Raw genomic sequence first — 17,013 nt, forward strand, 5'->3', positions numbered from 1 at the left:
AATGATGCCTTGCCTACCTTACAACTTCTGAGAGCAGGTGAAACAGTAAGCTGTTCTCCAATTTAAGTTGTTACAGATATTTTCCTCCTTCTTCCCTATCTTCTTCTTTTATATATTTTTTTAAGATTTTATTTATTTATTTATTTGAGAAAGAGAGAGAAAATGAGTGGGGAAAGGGGGCAGAGGGAGAAGCAGACTCTCCGCTGAACAGGGAGCTCAAAATGGGGCTCGATCCCAGGACCCTGAGTCCATGACCTGAGTTAAAGAAAGACGCTTAACAGACTGAGCCCCCCGGGTGCCCCTCCTTCTTCCCTATCTTCTCCTTCTTCCTCTAACTCTGACTCCCCATTATCATTCTTCTTCATCATGAGTTGGAGTCAATGTATAGGCTGGAAATCACATTTCAGCACCTGGTTCCTACAGGAGGAGAACCATCAAAAGATGTTTCCCTGGGGCACCTGGGTGGCTCAGTGGGTTAAGCCTCTGCCTTTGGCTCAGGTTGTGATCTCAGGGTCCTGGGATCGAGTCCCACATCGGGCTCTCTGCTCAGCAGGGAGCCTGCTTCCTCCTCTCTCTCTGCCTACTTGTGATCTCTCTCTCCCTCTGTCAAATAAATAAATAAAACCTTTAAAAAAAAAAAAGATGTTTCCCTTATGTCCCCTCGCTCTGACTCTACTGATCACATCTCTACAGCTAGTGGTTAAATTGTATTCTAAGTGGATCACTTTGGCCAATGGCATTAAGAATTTCACCATCTGAGTACAATAATGGTATTTACAGAATTCATTTGTAAAGTACAATTACCAACTCGGCTATCCGATCTCTACATATCCAGGCATAGGTCTATGCAGTTTATCCTCATACAATATAGGAAAAGTGAAAATTCAATAAGCGAACGCTTTTACTGCGAAACATAACCCAAAAAAAGCCTGTTGTCACTTTTTAACAGACTGCGAATCAATAAGTGAGGTGGGGTTTTACTCCTTGGTAACATTAGGATGTTGACTTCAGCAGTAAGCGCGGTATAGATCAGAAGTTGGGACAGAAGACTCTGCAATGACAAACAACTAAAAAGCTTCTTATTTTAGAACCACAGACATCAGTTATCTTATCCAATGACCAGCACGGCATCTGTACTCTGTCGTGGAGGAGTGTGTCATCTCTGGCCACTGAACACCCGTTGCTGGCCAGGGAGGGGGAAATGCAACACATCACAGTGGAAATCACCAACACATGAATGGAGAAGAGCGGAATATAATAAAAACAACTCTTCTCAGCCTCGTTCGTGTTGAGGATAAATGAAAGTGTTGTTATTCATGCTGCTGTCAGACAGGATCACGTCTGAGTCACATCAGACACGACGGAATCTGTCTTGATTTTTTACCTGTAAGATCCCGGAAGAAATCTATAGAACTACCAAAAAAAAAAAAAAAGTGGGGGATGGGTGGGAACTTACTCTCCTATTTGCAGTGTTGACCCTTGGAGCATTTGTACTGATTTTATTTAAAGTTACCTAAGGAAAAATCAGAGTTAATTCCTAGGTTGACCCCTTCCTAAATTTCTTATTTTTGGCAAGTCACCTAGGTTTTTTGTTGTTGTTGTTGTTGTTCATGTATTTAGATGGAGGTAATAATTATAAAATCTACCCCATGAGGTTTTATAAAAAGTCAGTTAAAAATATTAAAATGGGCTGAGGGTGGAGGGAATGGCACGGAAACCCCACTCCAGACCCACACCTCCAGTGGGACCTCAAGTCCAGCTGGAATCCAATGGAGGACAAGAAGAAGGAAAGGAGTCCCAAGCCCTGCCTGACCCAGCCAGCCCAGGCCCCTGGCACATTACGAAGGGTCCCCGTGCCCACCAGCCACAGCGGCTCCTTGGCCCTGGGACTCCCTCATCTGCCGTCCCCCAGGCAGCGGGCCAAGTTCAAGAGGGTAGGCAAGGAGAAATGTCGCCCCGTGCTGGCCGGAAGTGGGGGCGGCTCTGCAGGCACGCCCCTGCAGCACTCCTTTCTGACCGAGGTGACCGACGTCTGTGAGATGGAGGGGGGACTGCTGAACCTGCTCTATGATTTTCACTCAGGCCGGCTGCAGGCCTTTGGGAAGGAATGCTCCTTTGAGCAGCTGGAGCACGTGCGGGAGATGCAGGAGAAGCTGGCCCGGTTGCACTTCAGCCTGGACGTGTGTGGGGAGGAGGAGGAGGAGGAAGAGGACGGGGTCACTGAGGGGCTGCCTGAGGAGCAGAAGAAGACGATGGCTGACCGCAACCTGGACCAGCTGCTTAGCAGTCTGGAAGATCTTAGTAATTCTATACAGAAGCTGCACCTGGCCGAGAACGCCGACCCAGCACTCAGCTGTATAGGTGTCGGACCCAGGCCCAGACTGCTCCTCCCATCCCCTTCAAACTGTGACTTTTTACGGACTCGATCGGGTATTCCACGGCCCCCCAGGTGCTACGGGGGAGGGGGGCACTGGATGGAATTAAATCAGAAAGAAAGAAAAAAAATATTAAAATGTCCTGAAAACTCTATTATACTATAGAAACGTTAGTTGAAAGTGATAGTTATTGGTGGTAGCATTAGCGGCAATGGTAATAATAACAAAAGGCTATACCATTGATCACATAACCCTTAATATTTCTGCAGCAAGAGACGGAAATAATCATACTTAGTAGAATAAACAAAAGACCATAATTAGCCTGCTGTCCAATCAGGTCAGATTTTGCTGCCAAATAAGTTTTGTGGCCAAATTTATAAATTAAAAAAATACAAAATAAAAACCAACAACAGCATCTTTTGGATTTCAGAATGTGAATAATAGATTCTGGATTTGAACAAATCAACTGACATATCTGAATGAAACTTTACATGGAAATAGGATTATTAAATTTTCCCCTAGCCTTTCTGCATCTTGATGCAATGGTTAAGCATCTCACGTTCCCCGCTGATTGGATCACCAGCTCTTCCATCAGACCATCGCTCTTCTCACAATTCTCTACAATGTCTGCATGGATGGGCCATGTGCTCCAGCACGATGGGGAGACAAACATTCAAAAATACGAAGTAAAGAAGGATCCTCTTCTGAAAGGTCTTCCAGCTGCCATGCGATCCAACCTCTACCCAGTAGTGAGGGATCTTTTTGAAATGAAAATTGAGATTTGTCACCCTCCTGCTAAAGTCTTTCAATGCCCTTCCATAAGACCAATCAATAAAAATCAAACTTTTTAATATAGTGCACAAAGACTTTGTGACCTGATTCCCGCCTCTCTTTCCAGCCTCAACTTCTTGCTCACCCGCCTTGTTCCCAGTCCACAGACCCCACAGTCCAGTCTAGCCAAACAATTTGCAATTCTTTGAAAATGATTTCTTACCTCTGCTCTTTTGGCCACACTGTGCCTTGCACGGTGACTGTTATCTCCCTAAGTTAGGTCTTGGTAGGAGACTATTACTATTACTTTTTGTATTCTCCCAAACAAAATTTCATCTGCGAAGTCTGCCCTGACCTCTTCACACGTCCTCAGAGTTCCTACTGCAACTTGGGCCTTTTGCTGTCATGCCCTTGCCACATCACCACATGGACCACATTATGGCACAAGGATATCTGCCCACCTTCCCTGACTCTTCAGGAATCCTCAGTACAACAACTAGCACAGACACTCGATGGAGCACATGCTTAGTAAATATCTGCTTCATGAATAAAAGTGCTTCATAAAACTCTTCACCAAAACTAGAGGTGTTAAGTGTATCTGAAAAGCCACCAGCTACTAACACACAAGTTGGAGAAAAGTTCAGATGATAGTTATTCATAAGACAAATTTGGGGTTTGTTCTCTATTCGTGGTTCTCATGAAAGAACTCTCAATACTTTGGTACTCAGGCTGAAGGAAATTTTCTGCTTTTGACCTTGCTCCATTAACCAAACTAGAAACACAGAGCATTTAAAGAGGTATCAACAGCAGTAGACAAAGATTAGAATTCGGCCAATGAGATCTTGCTTTATAGTTGCTTTAAAGTTTCCAGCAGATGAAGACACGGAAGGGGGACTTAGACCCATAGAATTTTCCACAAATGCATGACTTTCTCACCACCTCCAAAAGAGATGTTTTATTTTGATAACATTTGTTTACATGCTAATGCCTGAAAAATCCTGACAGATATCTTGCAAGTATCTCTGTGGTAAGGAGAACAATGTTCCAAGCAGAACAGTGTTTAGTGTATACAAGGATACCATTGAAAGGTTAGCCTGACCAGACCAAAACAATCTGTCTCAGGTATTCAAATACTATGCAGTGAAACTACTAACTAGTACATTCCAAGTGAATCTGGGACAAACCACTAAAGAAGATGTTTTATGTATTAAGAAACATGGAACCTGCCACTTTTGTCCTTCTCTTTTCTTCCACTTTCTTTTTCTTTTTTTCTAGAAATGAGGTGTTTTTCTTTCACATTAAGAGGACCTAGCAAGCACTGGTGGGAGTCCCTATGCCTTATTCATCGTCTGTGCCTGGTACAGGGGTTGTTTCACGGGAAGTTCTAATTTTGTTTATGGAACAAAACCAGAAGCTTTGACTTAGAGAACATACTTAAAGGACAACTCTTTCTGCAACTTAGCTGTAATAAGTATTTTGAATTTAACTATTTCAGTGGTTGCATGGAAAAGGCCAAGGCCATACTGTGACTTATTCATGATAAGATACCTAGATAAAATACCAGAACCCTGGTACCCTTAACACCACTCTCTCCATGGACCTTCAGCCACAGGCTCATTCAAAGCCACAGAAGAACTACATGGCATCTCCCTTTCCTGCTCTGCCCTAAATCTCAAAGGTCCAGGTACAGCCTCACTAATGTTTTGCTCAATTCAGCAAACAAGCATAAAAAAAAAAAAATCACTGCAGTAAACAGCATTTAAGTGTCTCATACTGAATTTTAGACCTTTTCCTCTTTATTTTGGACCTGGGTGTTAACCATTAAGGAAGACTGGTAGCATTGTGCCACATTTTAAACAGAAAAATGTGAAAATGCAGGAAAATGGAACGTGTTTTTAAAATTTCTGAAAAGAAGACATAAAGTACTCACTCACACATCAAACTCAGTCTAATCATACACCTTACTTGGAATGTTACTGCTAAACCCTCAACATTATCTACTGTAACATTTTACAACGAGGAAACCCAGCCTCGAGCAGTAACTTCTGCGAGTTCACACATTCTAATATCCAAAGGGAAATACTGTCTTCCTCTTCTTCCCACCAGAGCTTTGTCAGTGATGACACCTCTGCTTGGAATGGGAAAAGAATACTTTCCACCTTCCATGTACAATCCTTCAAAGATGGAAGCAAGAATAAACATTTTAGTGGGCTCTGGTACACTTGCTTGGGGTGGCAATGTCAGGGAGAGCAAGAAGTGAAACGGTACAGAGGATCTCTTGCTCTTGCTGAAGCCTTATAAGGTACTGTTGAAAAATCTACAGATAAGCATCTTAAATCATGGTAAATTACACACTGCATGCTGGTGACTCGGTCATGGAAAATTATGAAGCTACGTGATGTCTCATTTGTTGTGCTGAAAACAAATGTAAATAAATTACTGGGAGAATCTCATTTACATTTAGAAATTCATCCTGATGCATGACATGACTACTGATTTTTTTTAAAGATACTTTGAGAAGAAATGCCACTCATGAAACCTACATCATGAGGATCGTAGTATGAGTTTTATTTGGTGCAAGCTTTTCAAAGCGAGAAAAAACCGCCTTTCTGTAACAGTAGGAATCCCGACACCCTCCCCAAACCCTGTACCACAGCCTGTTGCCCCCTCCTCCTCCTACACACACACACACACACACACACACAGGGGAAGACAAGCAGCATTAAGCTTATGTTCTTTCATTGCTTCTAATGCCCCATCTGCTGCCACTCAGAGAGAACACTCTTGACCCACTGTCAGTGGGACTAGTCGGCTGCCCAGGAACGGGGATGGCTTTCAGTGAGCCACTCATACTCTCTCACCCCATTCCGCCCATGACCTAAGGCAGCTGGCAGGGGTTAATCGGACAGAATGGAGTTAACTGGCTCCTGCAGGGGTCAAACCCATGACCGATCTCATTAACACTCTGCCTTGACCAACTGAGCTGCTAAGCCGTAGACTTGTCGAATAGGAATTGGTCATCAAGGGGCACAGACGCCCTGCACTAGGATGCGGCTGACCTGAAAAGGCAGATATAAAATACAGGAGATTGATGGGAATTGAGCAAAAACCTTGAAGGGCTTCAGGTCTAGGGTGGCTGTTAGGCTTGCTGCCATACTTAATTTATCCCATCCACCTCTCCATGACTCCATTCAAATAACCCAGGGCAAACACAAGGTCTTATGAAACAGGGACAGAGTTACAGCACATTGGATGTAAGGAGAGCAAATTGGGCAAGCACTGAACAAGAAGTTTGAGAACTGTCACATACAGCTGAGAAAGCTGCAGCTACAAAAGATGAGACTGCTGTTCCTCGTTGTTACCGTACTACGCTTAGCACAGTTGGGCGCACTCTGTACAATGTTCTTCCTTCCCCATCAGGTGCGGCAACATGTCCTAACGCCTTCTAAGTGAGGGCCCTAAATTCCACCTGTTTCACCCTGCAGCTGTGACTGTGGACGCACTTTCCAGCCATGAAATTTCTTCCCATCGTTTTCCTCTCCCCCATTGTAAACAGATATCTCAAAAGTTGTAGCGTTTTGCTTTCCACCCCACAAGGGTGAAATACAACCATTTCCTAAATAGGGATATTATGGTGTGCTCGGCTTCAGCCACAGCAGAATATTTACATAAGCCTGAAGAGGTCTGAGAGTTTATTGGTTAAGGGAAAAATAAGCAGGCCATGAAATAATTATTTTTCATTGTGCCCTGCCAAAGCCATTCAGCCAAAGGCTAAATTGAGCTGCTATTGTGATTATTTGAACTGTGGAGCCAAAAAGTCTTTGCTGCAAAGCATCCCAGCTGTCCTAAATTTTGTTCTGATGGCTAGTTTTCATTCTGGCTCAGTCCCTGCCAAAAAAAATGGTCCCCAAAATAGGCGGGTGGAAGGGTTGCTTTATCCAGACCCACATCAATTACAGATTTAGGGCCATTCAGAGAACTTGATTATTAACAAATCACTTCCTGAAACTGTTATGACAGGGTCCCCATATGCAAATGGCAGACCGCTCATATGCACACAGCGAGGCAGGGAAATTAAAACTAAGACGTCCCAAATTTACTGATGGTCATTTCTTTTAATGCTCATTGTACTTTATAGCAAATGAGTTCTTCCCAATGGTCCTCACGGCCGGGAGGCTGCAGTGACAGCATTACGGGGCCGGCTTAATGGGGGCATCGACCCCACACTCGCCTGGCATCTTGACAGGTATGTCTAGTGACTGTAGGATTTCACAACCGAGTCAAATGGCCCTTTCAGGGCTATAGGAAGCCATGCAAGCTGTGTGCGCTCAGCGTGGCACCCCCAGCATCTGGAGTGGTACTCACCCACCGCAGGCACTCCACACAGACGTGGAAGGAGAGGAGGCAGGCCGCCTGACAGCCCAGTGGGACGGAGGCATTCGTCACACCTTCTCTATAAAGGTTTCTTCTGTGGGTTGCGCTCCAACCCAGAGTGGAGGTGCAGAAAATCGCCAAATCGGCTATCTTTTAGCTCATGGTTACATCCTTCTCCTTAGGACAAGATCTCTTCACCATGGAGAAAAGCAGCAAAGCAATATAGTTGGCCCTTGATCAAGGTGGGGATCAGAGGCACCGACCTCCCCGCCCAACCCCACACAGCCAGAGATCCATGCGTTAACTTTTAACTCACCCAGAACTTTACGAACAGCCTACTGCTGCCCAGAAGCCTTACGGACAACACGGTGGACTAACACGGAGTTTGCGTGTTACGTTATGTGCTGTGTTCTTAATAAAGTAAGCAAAAAGAAAATGTTAGTAAGAAAATGATGAGGAAGAAAGACTACATTTATAAGGACTTTACATGTTTACTGCAAGAAATCCACATGGGACGTGGACGCACACCGTTTGAACCCATGTTGTTCGAGGGTCAATGGTGTCTTACTCCGAGACATTGTTCTATCAAAATGGATGCTAGGCTTAAACAAAACCCAGTGCGCCTCTAAAAGATCTCAAGTTGTCCTGCATTTTATGTCTCGGTATATGTTAAGAAATAAACTCAGCTGGATTTGTGTATCAGTTCGCCGTCGAGCGATGAAGCCGCTGTGGAGGGTATAGGAAGGAAGGTATGCGGCAGAGCTCTGGATCCCCAGGGTGTCCAAGGGGCATCCTAGGGCCTCCACTTACTCCTCCTCTGGGTACGACAAGTTCCACTGTCCTCAGCCTAGAGAAACTGAAATCATCAGTCAGAGGGAGGGTGAGTTTTTACTGTTTCTTGGAACTACTTGGAAAGAAGGCAAAATCTTTAAGAGCTAAATCTATGTAACACCAATTAAAATTTCCAAAGTGATCTTCCACCCATATTCAAATGACTCTGGAAATCCCCTTCTTGAAGACACTTTCCTGGAACCACTACAGGATTGGGGACTTCCTTGACATGCTTCTGTTGTGATAGGATCCACTCCCCTTCCCTCTCCGCAGGCCCTGGACTAAAAGCTGGGGGTGGGCAAGGGCAAGCCTCACCCGCCGGACAACTGAGAACCTGTAATTGGTAAAGACAATCTGTGCCACACATCAGCCCTCCTGGACTGCCCATCAGGGCTAACGGGTGGTTTCAGATTAGTCTGTGCAAAGTCACCACGTGGGGTGAGGGATGAGTGGACAGACCAGCTTTTAAATAAGATGGCAACTAGAAGATAGAGTTGTGACATGGTAAGAAATCCAAGAGATATCATAAACCTCGAAGTTGTATTTGGAAAACAAAATGGTTTTACAATGAACGGTGGAGACATAACGGTATATGGTTTCCAAGGCAAGTTTAGAGCTATCTGTACTTCAGGCTAAAATAGGTGGGTTGTCTTTGTCATCACTGCTTCCAATGACATCACAGAGCTTAGAGCCCAGGGGGAGCACTCCCTCCACCCCCCACCCACAGCACCCACTCCAATTTCCACAAACAAGGGATGAAGACACTGAGGTCTGGGTGTACGGGCAGCATTCAATCGTTCCCCGTCAAACGCAATTTTTTTCTTGATTTTTAATCTTTATCTTTCTCTGCCCCATTTTTTCTTATTTTCTGTTTCTATGCATCTGCTTCAATCTTTATCTTTTCACTGACTGTGCGCCTTAGGTCTTCCTTCCCAGCAGCTATAAGAATAATAACAATAACACCAAGATTTATGCAGCACTTATGAAGCTAAGAACTTTTCCAAATGTTTTATTATTCACCACCTCATCTATCTACCACCTACCCTAGGGGGGTAGGCACTGTTACTATCCCATTTTACTATAGAGGAGCAAACTGAGGCAGGTCACTTGGCTCAGGACTACTCAACTCATCAGCAAGAGAACTATTTTTTATTCTTTTTCAAACATTTTATTTATTTATTTCAGTGACAGAGAGTGAGTGCGGGCAGAGGGACAGAGGAAGAGGGGAAGAGAGAGAGTCCCAAGCAGACTCTGCGCTGAGCATAGAACCCGACGCAGGGCTCAACTGCATGACCCTGAGATCAAGAGCCGGACGCTTAACCAACTACGCCACCCAAGTGTCCCAGCAAGAGACCTATTATAAAGCAGGCAGGTGGTGTCCAAGCAGCTGGCTTTTAACCATTATACACAGTGCCTCAACTACTAAATGTTACTGTGCATTACCATGGACCAGCCACTGTGCTCAGTACTTTATGGACTCTCTGTTACTCCTCACAACCGCTATGGGGGTATTAAGCAACATCCTTCCCATTTGACATAGGTGGAAACTGAGGCCCAAAGGGTTTCAGCAACACACCCAAGGTCATACCTCTAGCAAGAACGGCACCTGGTTTTAAACTAGGTCACCTGACTGTGAACTCTGAGCTTTTAAATACCTCCCCACTTCCCTCAACACTCCGCCAAGGACCCTTAGGTTAGAAGGTCTGGGTGACCGGGATAACTGAGAAGGCAAAGAGCCCTACTTGGCTGGTCTTGAAGTCTACAGTGTCATCTGGCTCAAAAAAAGTCTTTGGAAAATTAGGCAATAGGGGAAAAGCATCCACAGGCTGCTTTTGTTTTGTGGAAACAGGGAAAGAATTATTTAGCATGTGTCTCTGTAGGGTGATTTTTGCGAATTTTGGTCATTAAAAATAAAAGCTCAATAGGGTGACGTCTATATCACATCACTGTGGCCAAAAATAAATCTCTTTTTAAAAATCCTAAGTAACATCAGTCTAGGCCTTTTGGTTCTAACTTCTGGGGTAAATCAGTATGTACTGTGGAAAAAGTATATGCACAAGAAAATTAACTCACCTATTTGTAGTCAAGGACAGTGGGAAAAGACAAAAATGTCCACAGATAATTGAAAACTCCATTTTAATCGTTTTCAAATGTTAATGTTTTTCCACTACCCAGTAAGGCTGTTGTTCATCAGTAAAAGAGTGAGATCTATAAGCCTGACCTCTTCTCCTTGCCCATGGTCTATGCAGAAGGACCCAAATCGGTTCATATTTACATTACATAGAAACCAAGGATCAGGACATTTGATGGTAATAGAAAAATAGAACTGAAATGTCCTGAAAAATATTGGATGAATGTTAATTATATAATAAATTATTTTATTATTTTTATCTTTGATTCTGGAAAACAGCTAGTATAAGTTTACGTGGCTACGACAGTCACAGTAGGTTACTTTCCCTCTGATTTTCTATTCTCCCTTTTACATATTATTCCTATCAAGAATAACATGTGGCTGAAAAAGAGAGAAGAGAGAGCCGAAAAAGAGAGAAGAGAGAGCCGAAAAAGAGAGAAGAGAGAGCCAAAAAAGGAAAATCCTTGTAAAATGATAAAAAGCTAAGCCCAAGACCCCCAGCAGAGAACAACCTTTGCCCCACTATTCCCCACTGAGGTCAGCCATGCTTGGTGACTCAACACCTTGCCTCTCGTTTCCTGACCTCTCATCTGGCCTGCTGAGCCCCACAGAACTTTGGGCAACTCGTGATTTAATTCCTACCTGAGTTGGAGGCATGAACAGAGCTCTGTCTGACCTGTGGCCTGTGAGACCGCCACCACTGTACCTGCTGACCAGATCCCCTCCTGGGTCCAGCCCATCAGCCCAACAGAGCCACAGAACATCCTTCCCTTTCAGACAAAGAAAGAGAAGAAAAGCTCTATTTCAATTAAAGGCAGCAGAAAATCAGAACCAAGTTGGTCCCACTTATTGGAAGACCCTGCAAATGGCTAGAGTTTTAAAGACATTCCTGCTTTAATTAAAGAGTTTTGCAAAGATACACTCGCTCAAGACCATGCCCTCCTTGACGAAGAGTTATGGATTCAGAGAAGGCCAGGGCTCCAGCGAGAGGATGATTCAACAGAACCTCTACCCTGAGTTTGGCTAACTTTTGTAATGTTTTACGTGGGATCACACTTGTTGCTCTCCACTTGGGGGTGTCCGACTCGGAGGGCTATTAATATGTAGCCTTTTCTAGCAAATCTGCCTCAGGGACTAGTAACCCCCCAAAAGTTCAGTTGAATATTAACCACATTAACTTTGCCTGCAAAGTACAGCTACACACAAACAGCCTAGGGTGCCTCATGGATTACTTGCTTAACCAAAAACATTCCAGGCAGAGCCCCATGGCTGGGAATTTGCATTCCATCAAAGGGGATGCCCTCCCTGCCAGCCCTGACAGAGGCCCAGAAGAAAGGGCCCAACCTAGGGTAATCGTGGTTTCGCTCAACTGCCAGAATTTCTCTGACCCGGCTGACCCCTTTCTTTGCTAGGTATTAGTGCAGACCATCTCCCCCAAGATTATTTGAAAAGATGTATCTCACAAGGCAAGACGTTGAAATGCTATCTGGAAATTTTAAATATATATACCTATATTTCGCACTCCAAAGGCCATGCCGTCCATCCCCTTCTCAAAATGTACTGTCCCCAGGAACGACTTCCTACCAACTCTACTGATTCTGGAAAAAAATCACAGACAACAATCTTGTTACTGTCTCCAGCACCCAAAAAAAGAATGAATAAAGCTTGAACGCCTATGATAAAAAGAAGAAACGGTCACCAATCTTCTCCCTCATTGACAGGCACCAGTGCCGAGAAGATTGGCTGAATTATACCCCTCTCTCCTTATACCCTAATTCTCTGTTTTAGGCCTTCTTCAACCCTGACGTGCCACTCTCGCAGAAGGGATTTGGTGCAATTAGAAATCAAGTTACATCTTAGGGCCTGGGACCTTTATTTTTTCATAATACTGTACACTTAATTGCCCCTGCCAGTTAGCAATGCAATTATGTTGTCTAGAAAGGGAGACACACAATAGATTTTAGTATTTAAACAGGAACTGAAACTGCAAGCAAAGAGCCACAAACCACACCATTAAACTGGAATTAAAGTAGCGTGCGAAAAGAAAAAAGGTTCACTCCTGGCCCACCAGGTGAAAAACAGCTACCCACGGATCAGAAGGGGGTCCCGGGCTCCTAATGCAGGATGGGATTATGTGAAAACCCCTGCAACAAAAATATGACAGAATAAAGCAGACGAATAACAATACAGTACACTTGCCCTTTTAAGGGTTAAACACACGAAAGATGCCTCCTCTGTCAGTTAGGGTCATGTGCCTAATTATTGTGTCACTTTAGGCTTTCTCTAATCTTCATGCCCATCAGGGCTTCCTAGACCAATGCCTTATTATTAGAATTGGGGAAAAGGAATCACAACAATCAGGGGTGCCTGGCTGGCCCTATCCGTGGAGCGTGTGATTCTGGATCTTGACGTTTTGAGTTCAAACCCCAGGATATAGAGATGATTTTAAAATAAAATAAAATCTTTTAAAAAAAGAATAACAACAATCAACTGATATTTCTCCCTGTTTTCTAGAAATTTTAACAAGAGTCACAAAAATCCAAGCGATAAGCAGATTTGGTTTTGCATTTCTCTCTGAATTCCATTCCTGGAATTTCAATACAACCCCCTTCACCCATCCCCTCCATCAGGCATCTACCTTTACTTAGTATAATCTCTACTGGAATCAGACGTTATAGAAGAGTGTCTTATTTCAGCTTTAAGGAAAAATAACCCAGTCTCTATCTCCATAACCGCTCAAGGAAAAGATCTGGAAAGACTGGAAACATCCATGAAGGAAACAAGCAGAAGAGATATTGCAAAAAGACCCTTCTGCTAGGAAGCTATGCAGAAAACAGTCTAAGAGAACCCACATTGGAGATAGAAATTTTACTCATACTTGCAGAAAACCGTGGCTGGTAGACACAGCCCAACACTCCTTTCGAGGACAGAGTTATCAAGATTTGATGTCAAGTTCAGAAGAGGCCTGCGCTTTGCCTGTTTAGCAGAATTCGTAAAACTGTAGAGCCCCTCATGAAAAGAAATCCTCCCAGGAGAAGGGGGAGAGAGACTTCTGAGTTTAATTTTGTGTTGTTAGGAACTGCAAATTTAGGAATCAGCTCCCAGTATTTCCCTCCAAATACACAAGCAGTTTTTCCTGGCAATATAAAAGTACGAAAGAATATTTTTCAATTTCTGGAAATAAGCACAAAATAGCAAAATAATAATAATAATAATAATAATAATAAAATATAAGAAAGAAACCCGCATGTAGTTACTGGGTTTTTGCACAGGCCGTATACCTAATTACATGTATCTATGGGCACCAGTTCTTGAGCAGAATTTTTTGAAGACTCTGATTAGCCTCTCTTCTGCCTTCTGCTTAAATTGCAAGAGCCTCTTCAAATATTTTTCTAGGCCTTGCCTTAAAAAAATATGTATATATATGAAGTGTTGTCAACCTCTGCCCCCGCTTTCTGAAAGGCAAGGGCTTCACCAAAAGCCACTTTAACCGTACCTATACTACAACATTGGGACCTTCAGAAAAAGATTTGCCTTCTATTTCCTCTTTAATTCAAAAGTAATTGCCCATCACTAGAACTCAAGAGTTTAAAACGAGTTCTCTGAAAAACTCAAAAAAAAAAAAAAAAGAAGAAGAAGAAGAAATTAATTCTAACCCTTACCTTTGGCACCTTATAAGACTTTTGGCCATGACTTACCTGTATAAATAGAAAGAACTAATTTACAACAGAAATGCCCATGGGCGACCGTGTACTAGCTAATGAAGTGTTCAGCTTTTGCATGATTAACCAGCTGGTGGGGGTAGTGTAAAAAGCAGAGGGCATAAAATAATAAGAAAAATGGATTAGCAGCCCTCTTTTAAAGTAGTCCATGAAAAATTCCTTTTTTTAGCCTGGCTAGCTCAGAAACTGACTGTAAGGGATGATAAACTTGAATGAGTCACCAGGAAACTGAGCAGGTCCCATGGTAGCTGTTTGTATCTTCAAAATTCACCCCATGGGGAGGGTCAGGGAAGAGAAGAAAAGACATCAACCTGCTTCCAAACCGACCAGCTTACACAACAGGTCCTGCCACTTGTCATTAAGTTAATTTTCTAATATATTGCGAAACACGTTACATAAAGTTGAAAACTATGACTGGGCTTTCTGTCCATTCAATTTTCTCTCTGGAGCACTCTGCTAGACCACACTTGGCTTTAACTACCGCCAGACCAATTCATTAAGAAAAAAGGGTATAGTCTTGAGCCAGAATATTTATACACTTGACTCAGAAACAATCTATTCTAAGGGACATTTCCCCAAGCTAAATGCACTACAGGGTTTTCCTATTCATAAAATTCTTTAGCTGGTCTGTAACTCCCTTAAGTGGAGAGAAAAGGAGTCAGGTCCAAAAAAGAAAAATGCACACTGACCAAAAAGAAAGAAAATGCCTGAAGAAAGGCAGGGGTTTGGGCTACTTATAAAGCAACAAAACTTCTCTTCCATTTACTCTGATTACACAACCAATATTTACTCAGCTTACTCCTTCCTTTAGCACAAGGGGCAAGCATTTGTCAGGCAAAGAAAAGAGAACCACCAGTACTCCGTATCCTTTCCATCACAGCAGACGCCAGCCCCCAGATCCCAGCCTTTATCTAGGAGGCTGCCTGGGTTCAAGACACAATCAGATGGTCCAGAGACAGGACCCCATGAAGATACAAACACACGCAAGCATGTGCCCATGTATTCTTATCTTTCCTGTCCATTCAGGAGATCAAAACACAGATCTTCCCTTCCCTTCCTCTACGGCCATAGACACCACCCTTTTTCCCAGCCAGACCTCTCAGATGTTTGCCACAGATCATAAATGGCACCTAACACTGGGCTCTGCATAGGTAAACACATCACCGTGACCGGAATATCAACCATTTTCCTGATGACTCCCAGGCACAGGGTCACTAATGGCAACTTTAGAGAACTGAGAGACCTTGCAGTGGGGGGTGGGGGTGGGGAGGCCCCTGGCAGGTCCAGAAACGCGAGTCCTGGTATCAGATCTGCTGCTGAACTAGCTGTGTGATCTTGGGCCAACTACTTAGCCTTTCTGAGCCTCGGCTCCCTCATTTACAAAATTAAGTGTGAAACTAGATGATCTCTAAGCCATCTTCTGGTTCTAAGATCTTTTTTTGTTTTGTTTGTTCTTTTGTTTTGTTTTGTTTTGTGTCTGTGTTCGTTGAAGTGGTAAAGGACTAAAGGAGAAGGGCTGCAGATTTGTCACATTATACGTTATAAAGATGTCCCAGTGTTGTGCCATACAATATGGTAGCCACCGGCCATGTATATGCAGCCGTTACATACTAGAAATGTGGCTAGTCTGGATTTCTAGGATTTAGGATCCAAAAACACAAACTATCTCACTAATAATTTTTATACCAGTTACATGTATAAGTAATATTTAAGACATACTGGGTAAAATCAAATGCATTATTAAACCTCAATTTACCTTAACTCTTTATTTTTTTAATGTTGCTACTAGAAAATTTAAAATTAAAAAAAATCACTTGCATTATATTTCTGCTGGACAGCAATGCTCTACGGGGGAGTTTGGCTTAGAGGCCAAATCTGGCCCACAGCCTATTTTTATATACCCTGAAAGCTAAAAAGAGTTTTTCATTTTCAAAGAGTTGTTTTTTAAAAAAGAGAGAGACCATGTAATAGAGACTATGTGTGGCCAGCAAAGGCTAAAATATTTACTAACTTGCCCTTTATAGAGAAAGTCTGCCGACCTTCCCTCACTGCTGTCCTTGCATTACTCTGGTCTTGGATGCGGTGCCAGAAAAATTATGATTGGACAGAATTCCCCCACCAATCTCCATATTTCCACCATGTCCTAAATGTGGTGGAGAAACTATGAGGAAAACTCTAGAAGTTGGAAAGGATAGTCCAGACTTGCCAGTTTCCCTCTAAAGATAGCTGAGCATGAAGAAACTTAGCTTCCAAGGAAAAATGTGACAACTTTAACCTAATAATGTAGCGCTTTTTTTTTTTTTTTTTGGTCAAATTTGGTGTGACCAAGCACCCGTTTGCCCAGGACTAAGAGATATCCCGGAGTTTGAAGCATTCCCCCATGCTAATGTGCAAAAAATCAGGACCATCCTGGGCAAACCAAGAAAAGTCAGTCACTTTAAATTTTACCAATGAAAACTATGCTATCATGTTACATTAAAAAAAAAAAAAAACGCAATGCCTATCCCATGTTTTTCTAGAGACATACCTTCTTCAACAAAGCTGCACCCTCAATTTTTGTCTCTGCTACTTTCATTGTCTTTTAATTACGGAAAGTTAAATTTTCAGTAAGCCCTCCATTATAACCATTCAGTTCTTTCATTTTATGATCTTGAATTAAATCTCTTATCCTCACCAGACCACATTTTCCTCTATAAAATATCTTGAGCGGATGGCGAATTTTTTCCCAGTGACCTCTGTTGGAGGATAAAACAGCAGACTTCGAGAACCTTGAGGGAAATGAGGATTCCCAATTCAGGATTCCTGTTCA

At 43.0% G+C, this 17,013-nt stretch overlaps 2 protein-coding genes across 11 annotated transcripts in view; one reads left to right on the forward strand and one right to left on the reverse strand.

Annotated features, from left to right (window-relative positions):
* Positions 1-17,013, reverse strand: part of ESRRG (estrogen related receptor gamma) — a 618,606-nt gene that overhangs the window by 506,300 nt on the left and 95,293 nt on the right. The window lies entirely within an intron of this gene.
* On the forward strand, positions 1,736-7,746 carry LOC116876598 (coiled-coil domain-containing protein 28B-like). Its single transcript, XM_032872874.1, has 2 exons — positions 1,736-2,430; positions 7,703-7,746. The coding sequence occupies exons 1-2, from the start codon at positions 1,770-1,772 to the stop codon at positions 7,744-7,746; spliced, it is 705 nt and encodes a 234-aa protein (XP_032728765.1). The 5' UTR covers positions 1,736-1,769.

This window comes from Lontra canadensis, unplaced genomic scaffold, assembly GCF_010015895.1.
Source record: "Lontra canadensis isolate GAN:19392208 unplaced genomic scaffold, GSC_riverotter_1.0 scaffold46, whole genome shotgun sequence".
Taxonomy (NCBI): domain Eukaryota; kingdom Metazoa; phylum Chordata; class Mammalia; order Carnivora; family Mustelidae; genus Lontra; species Lontra canadensis.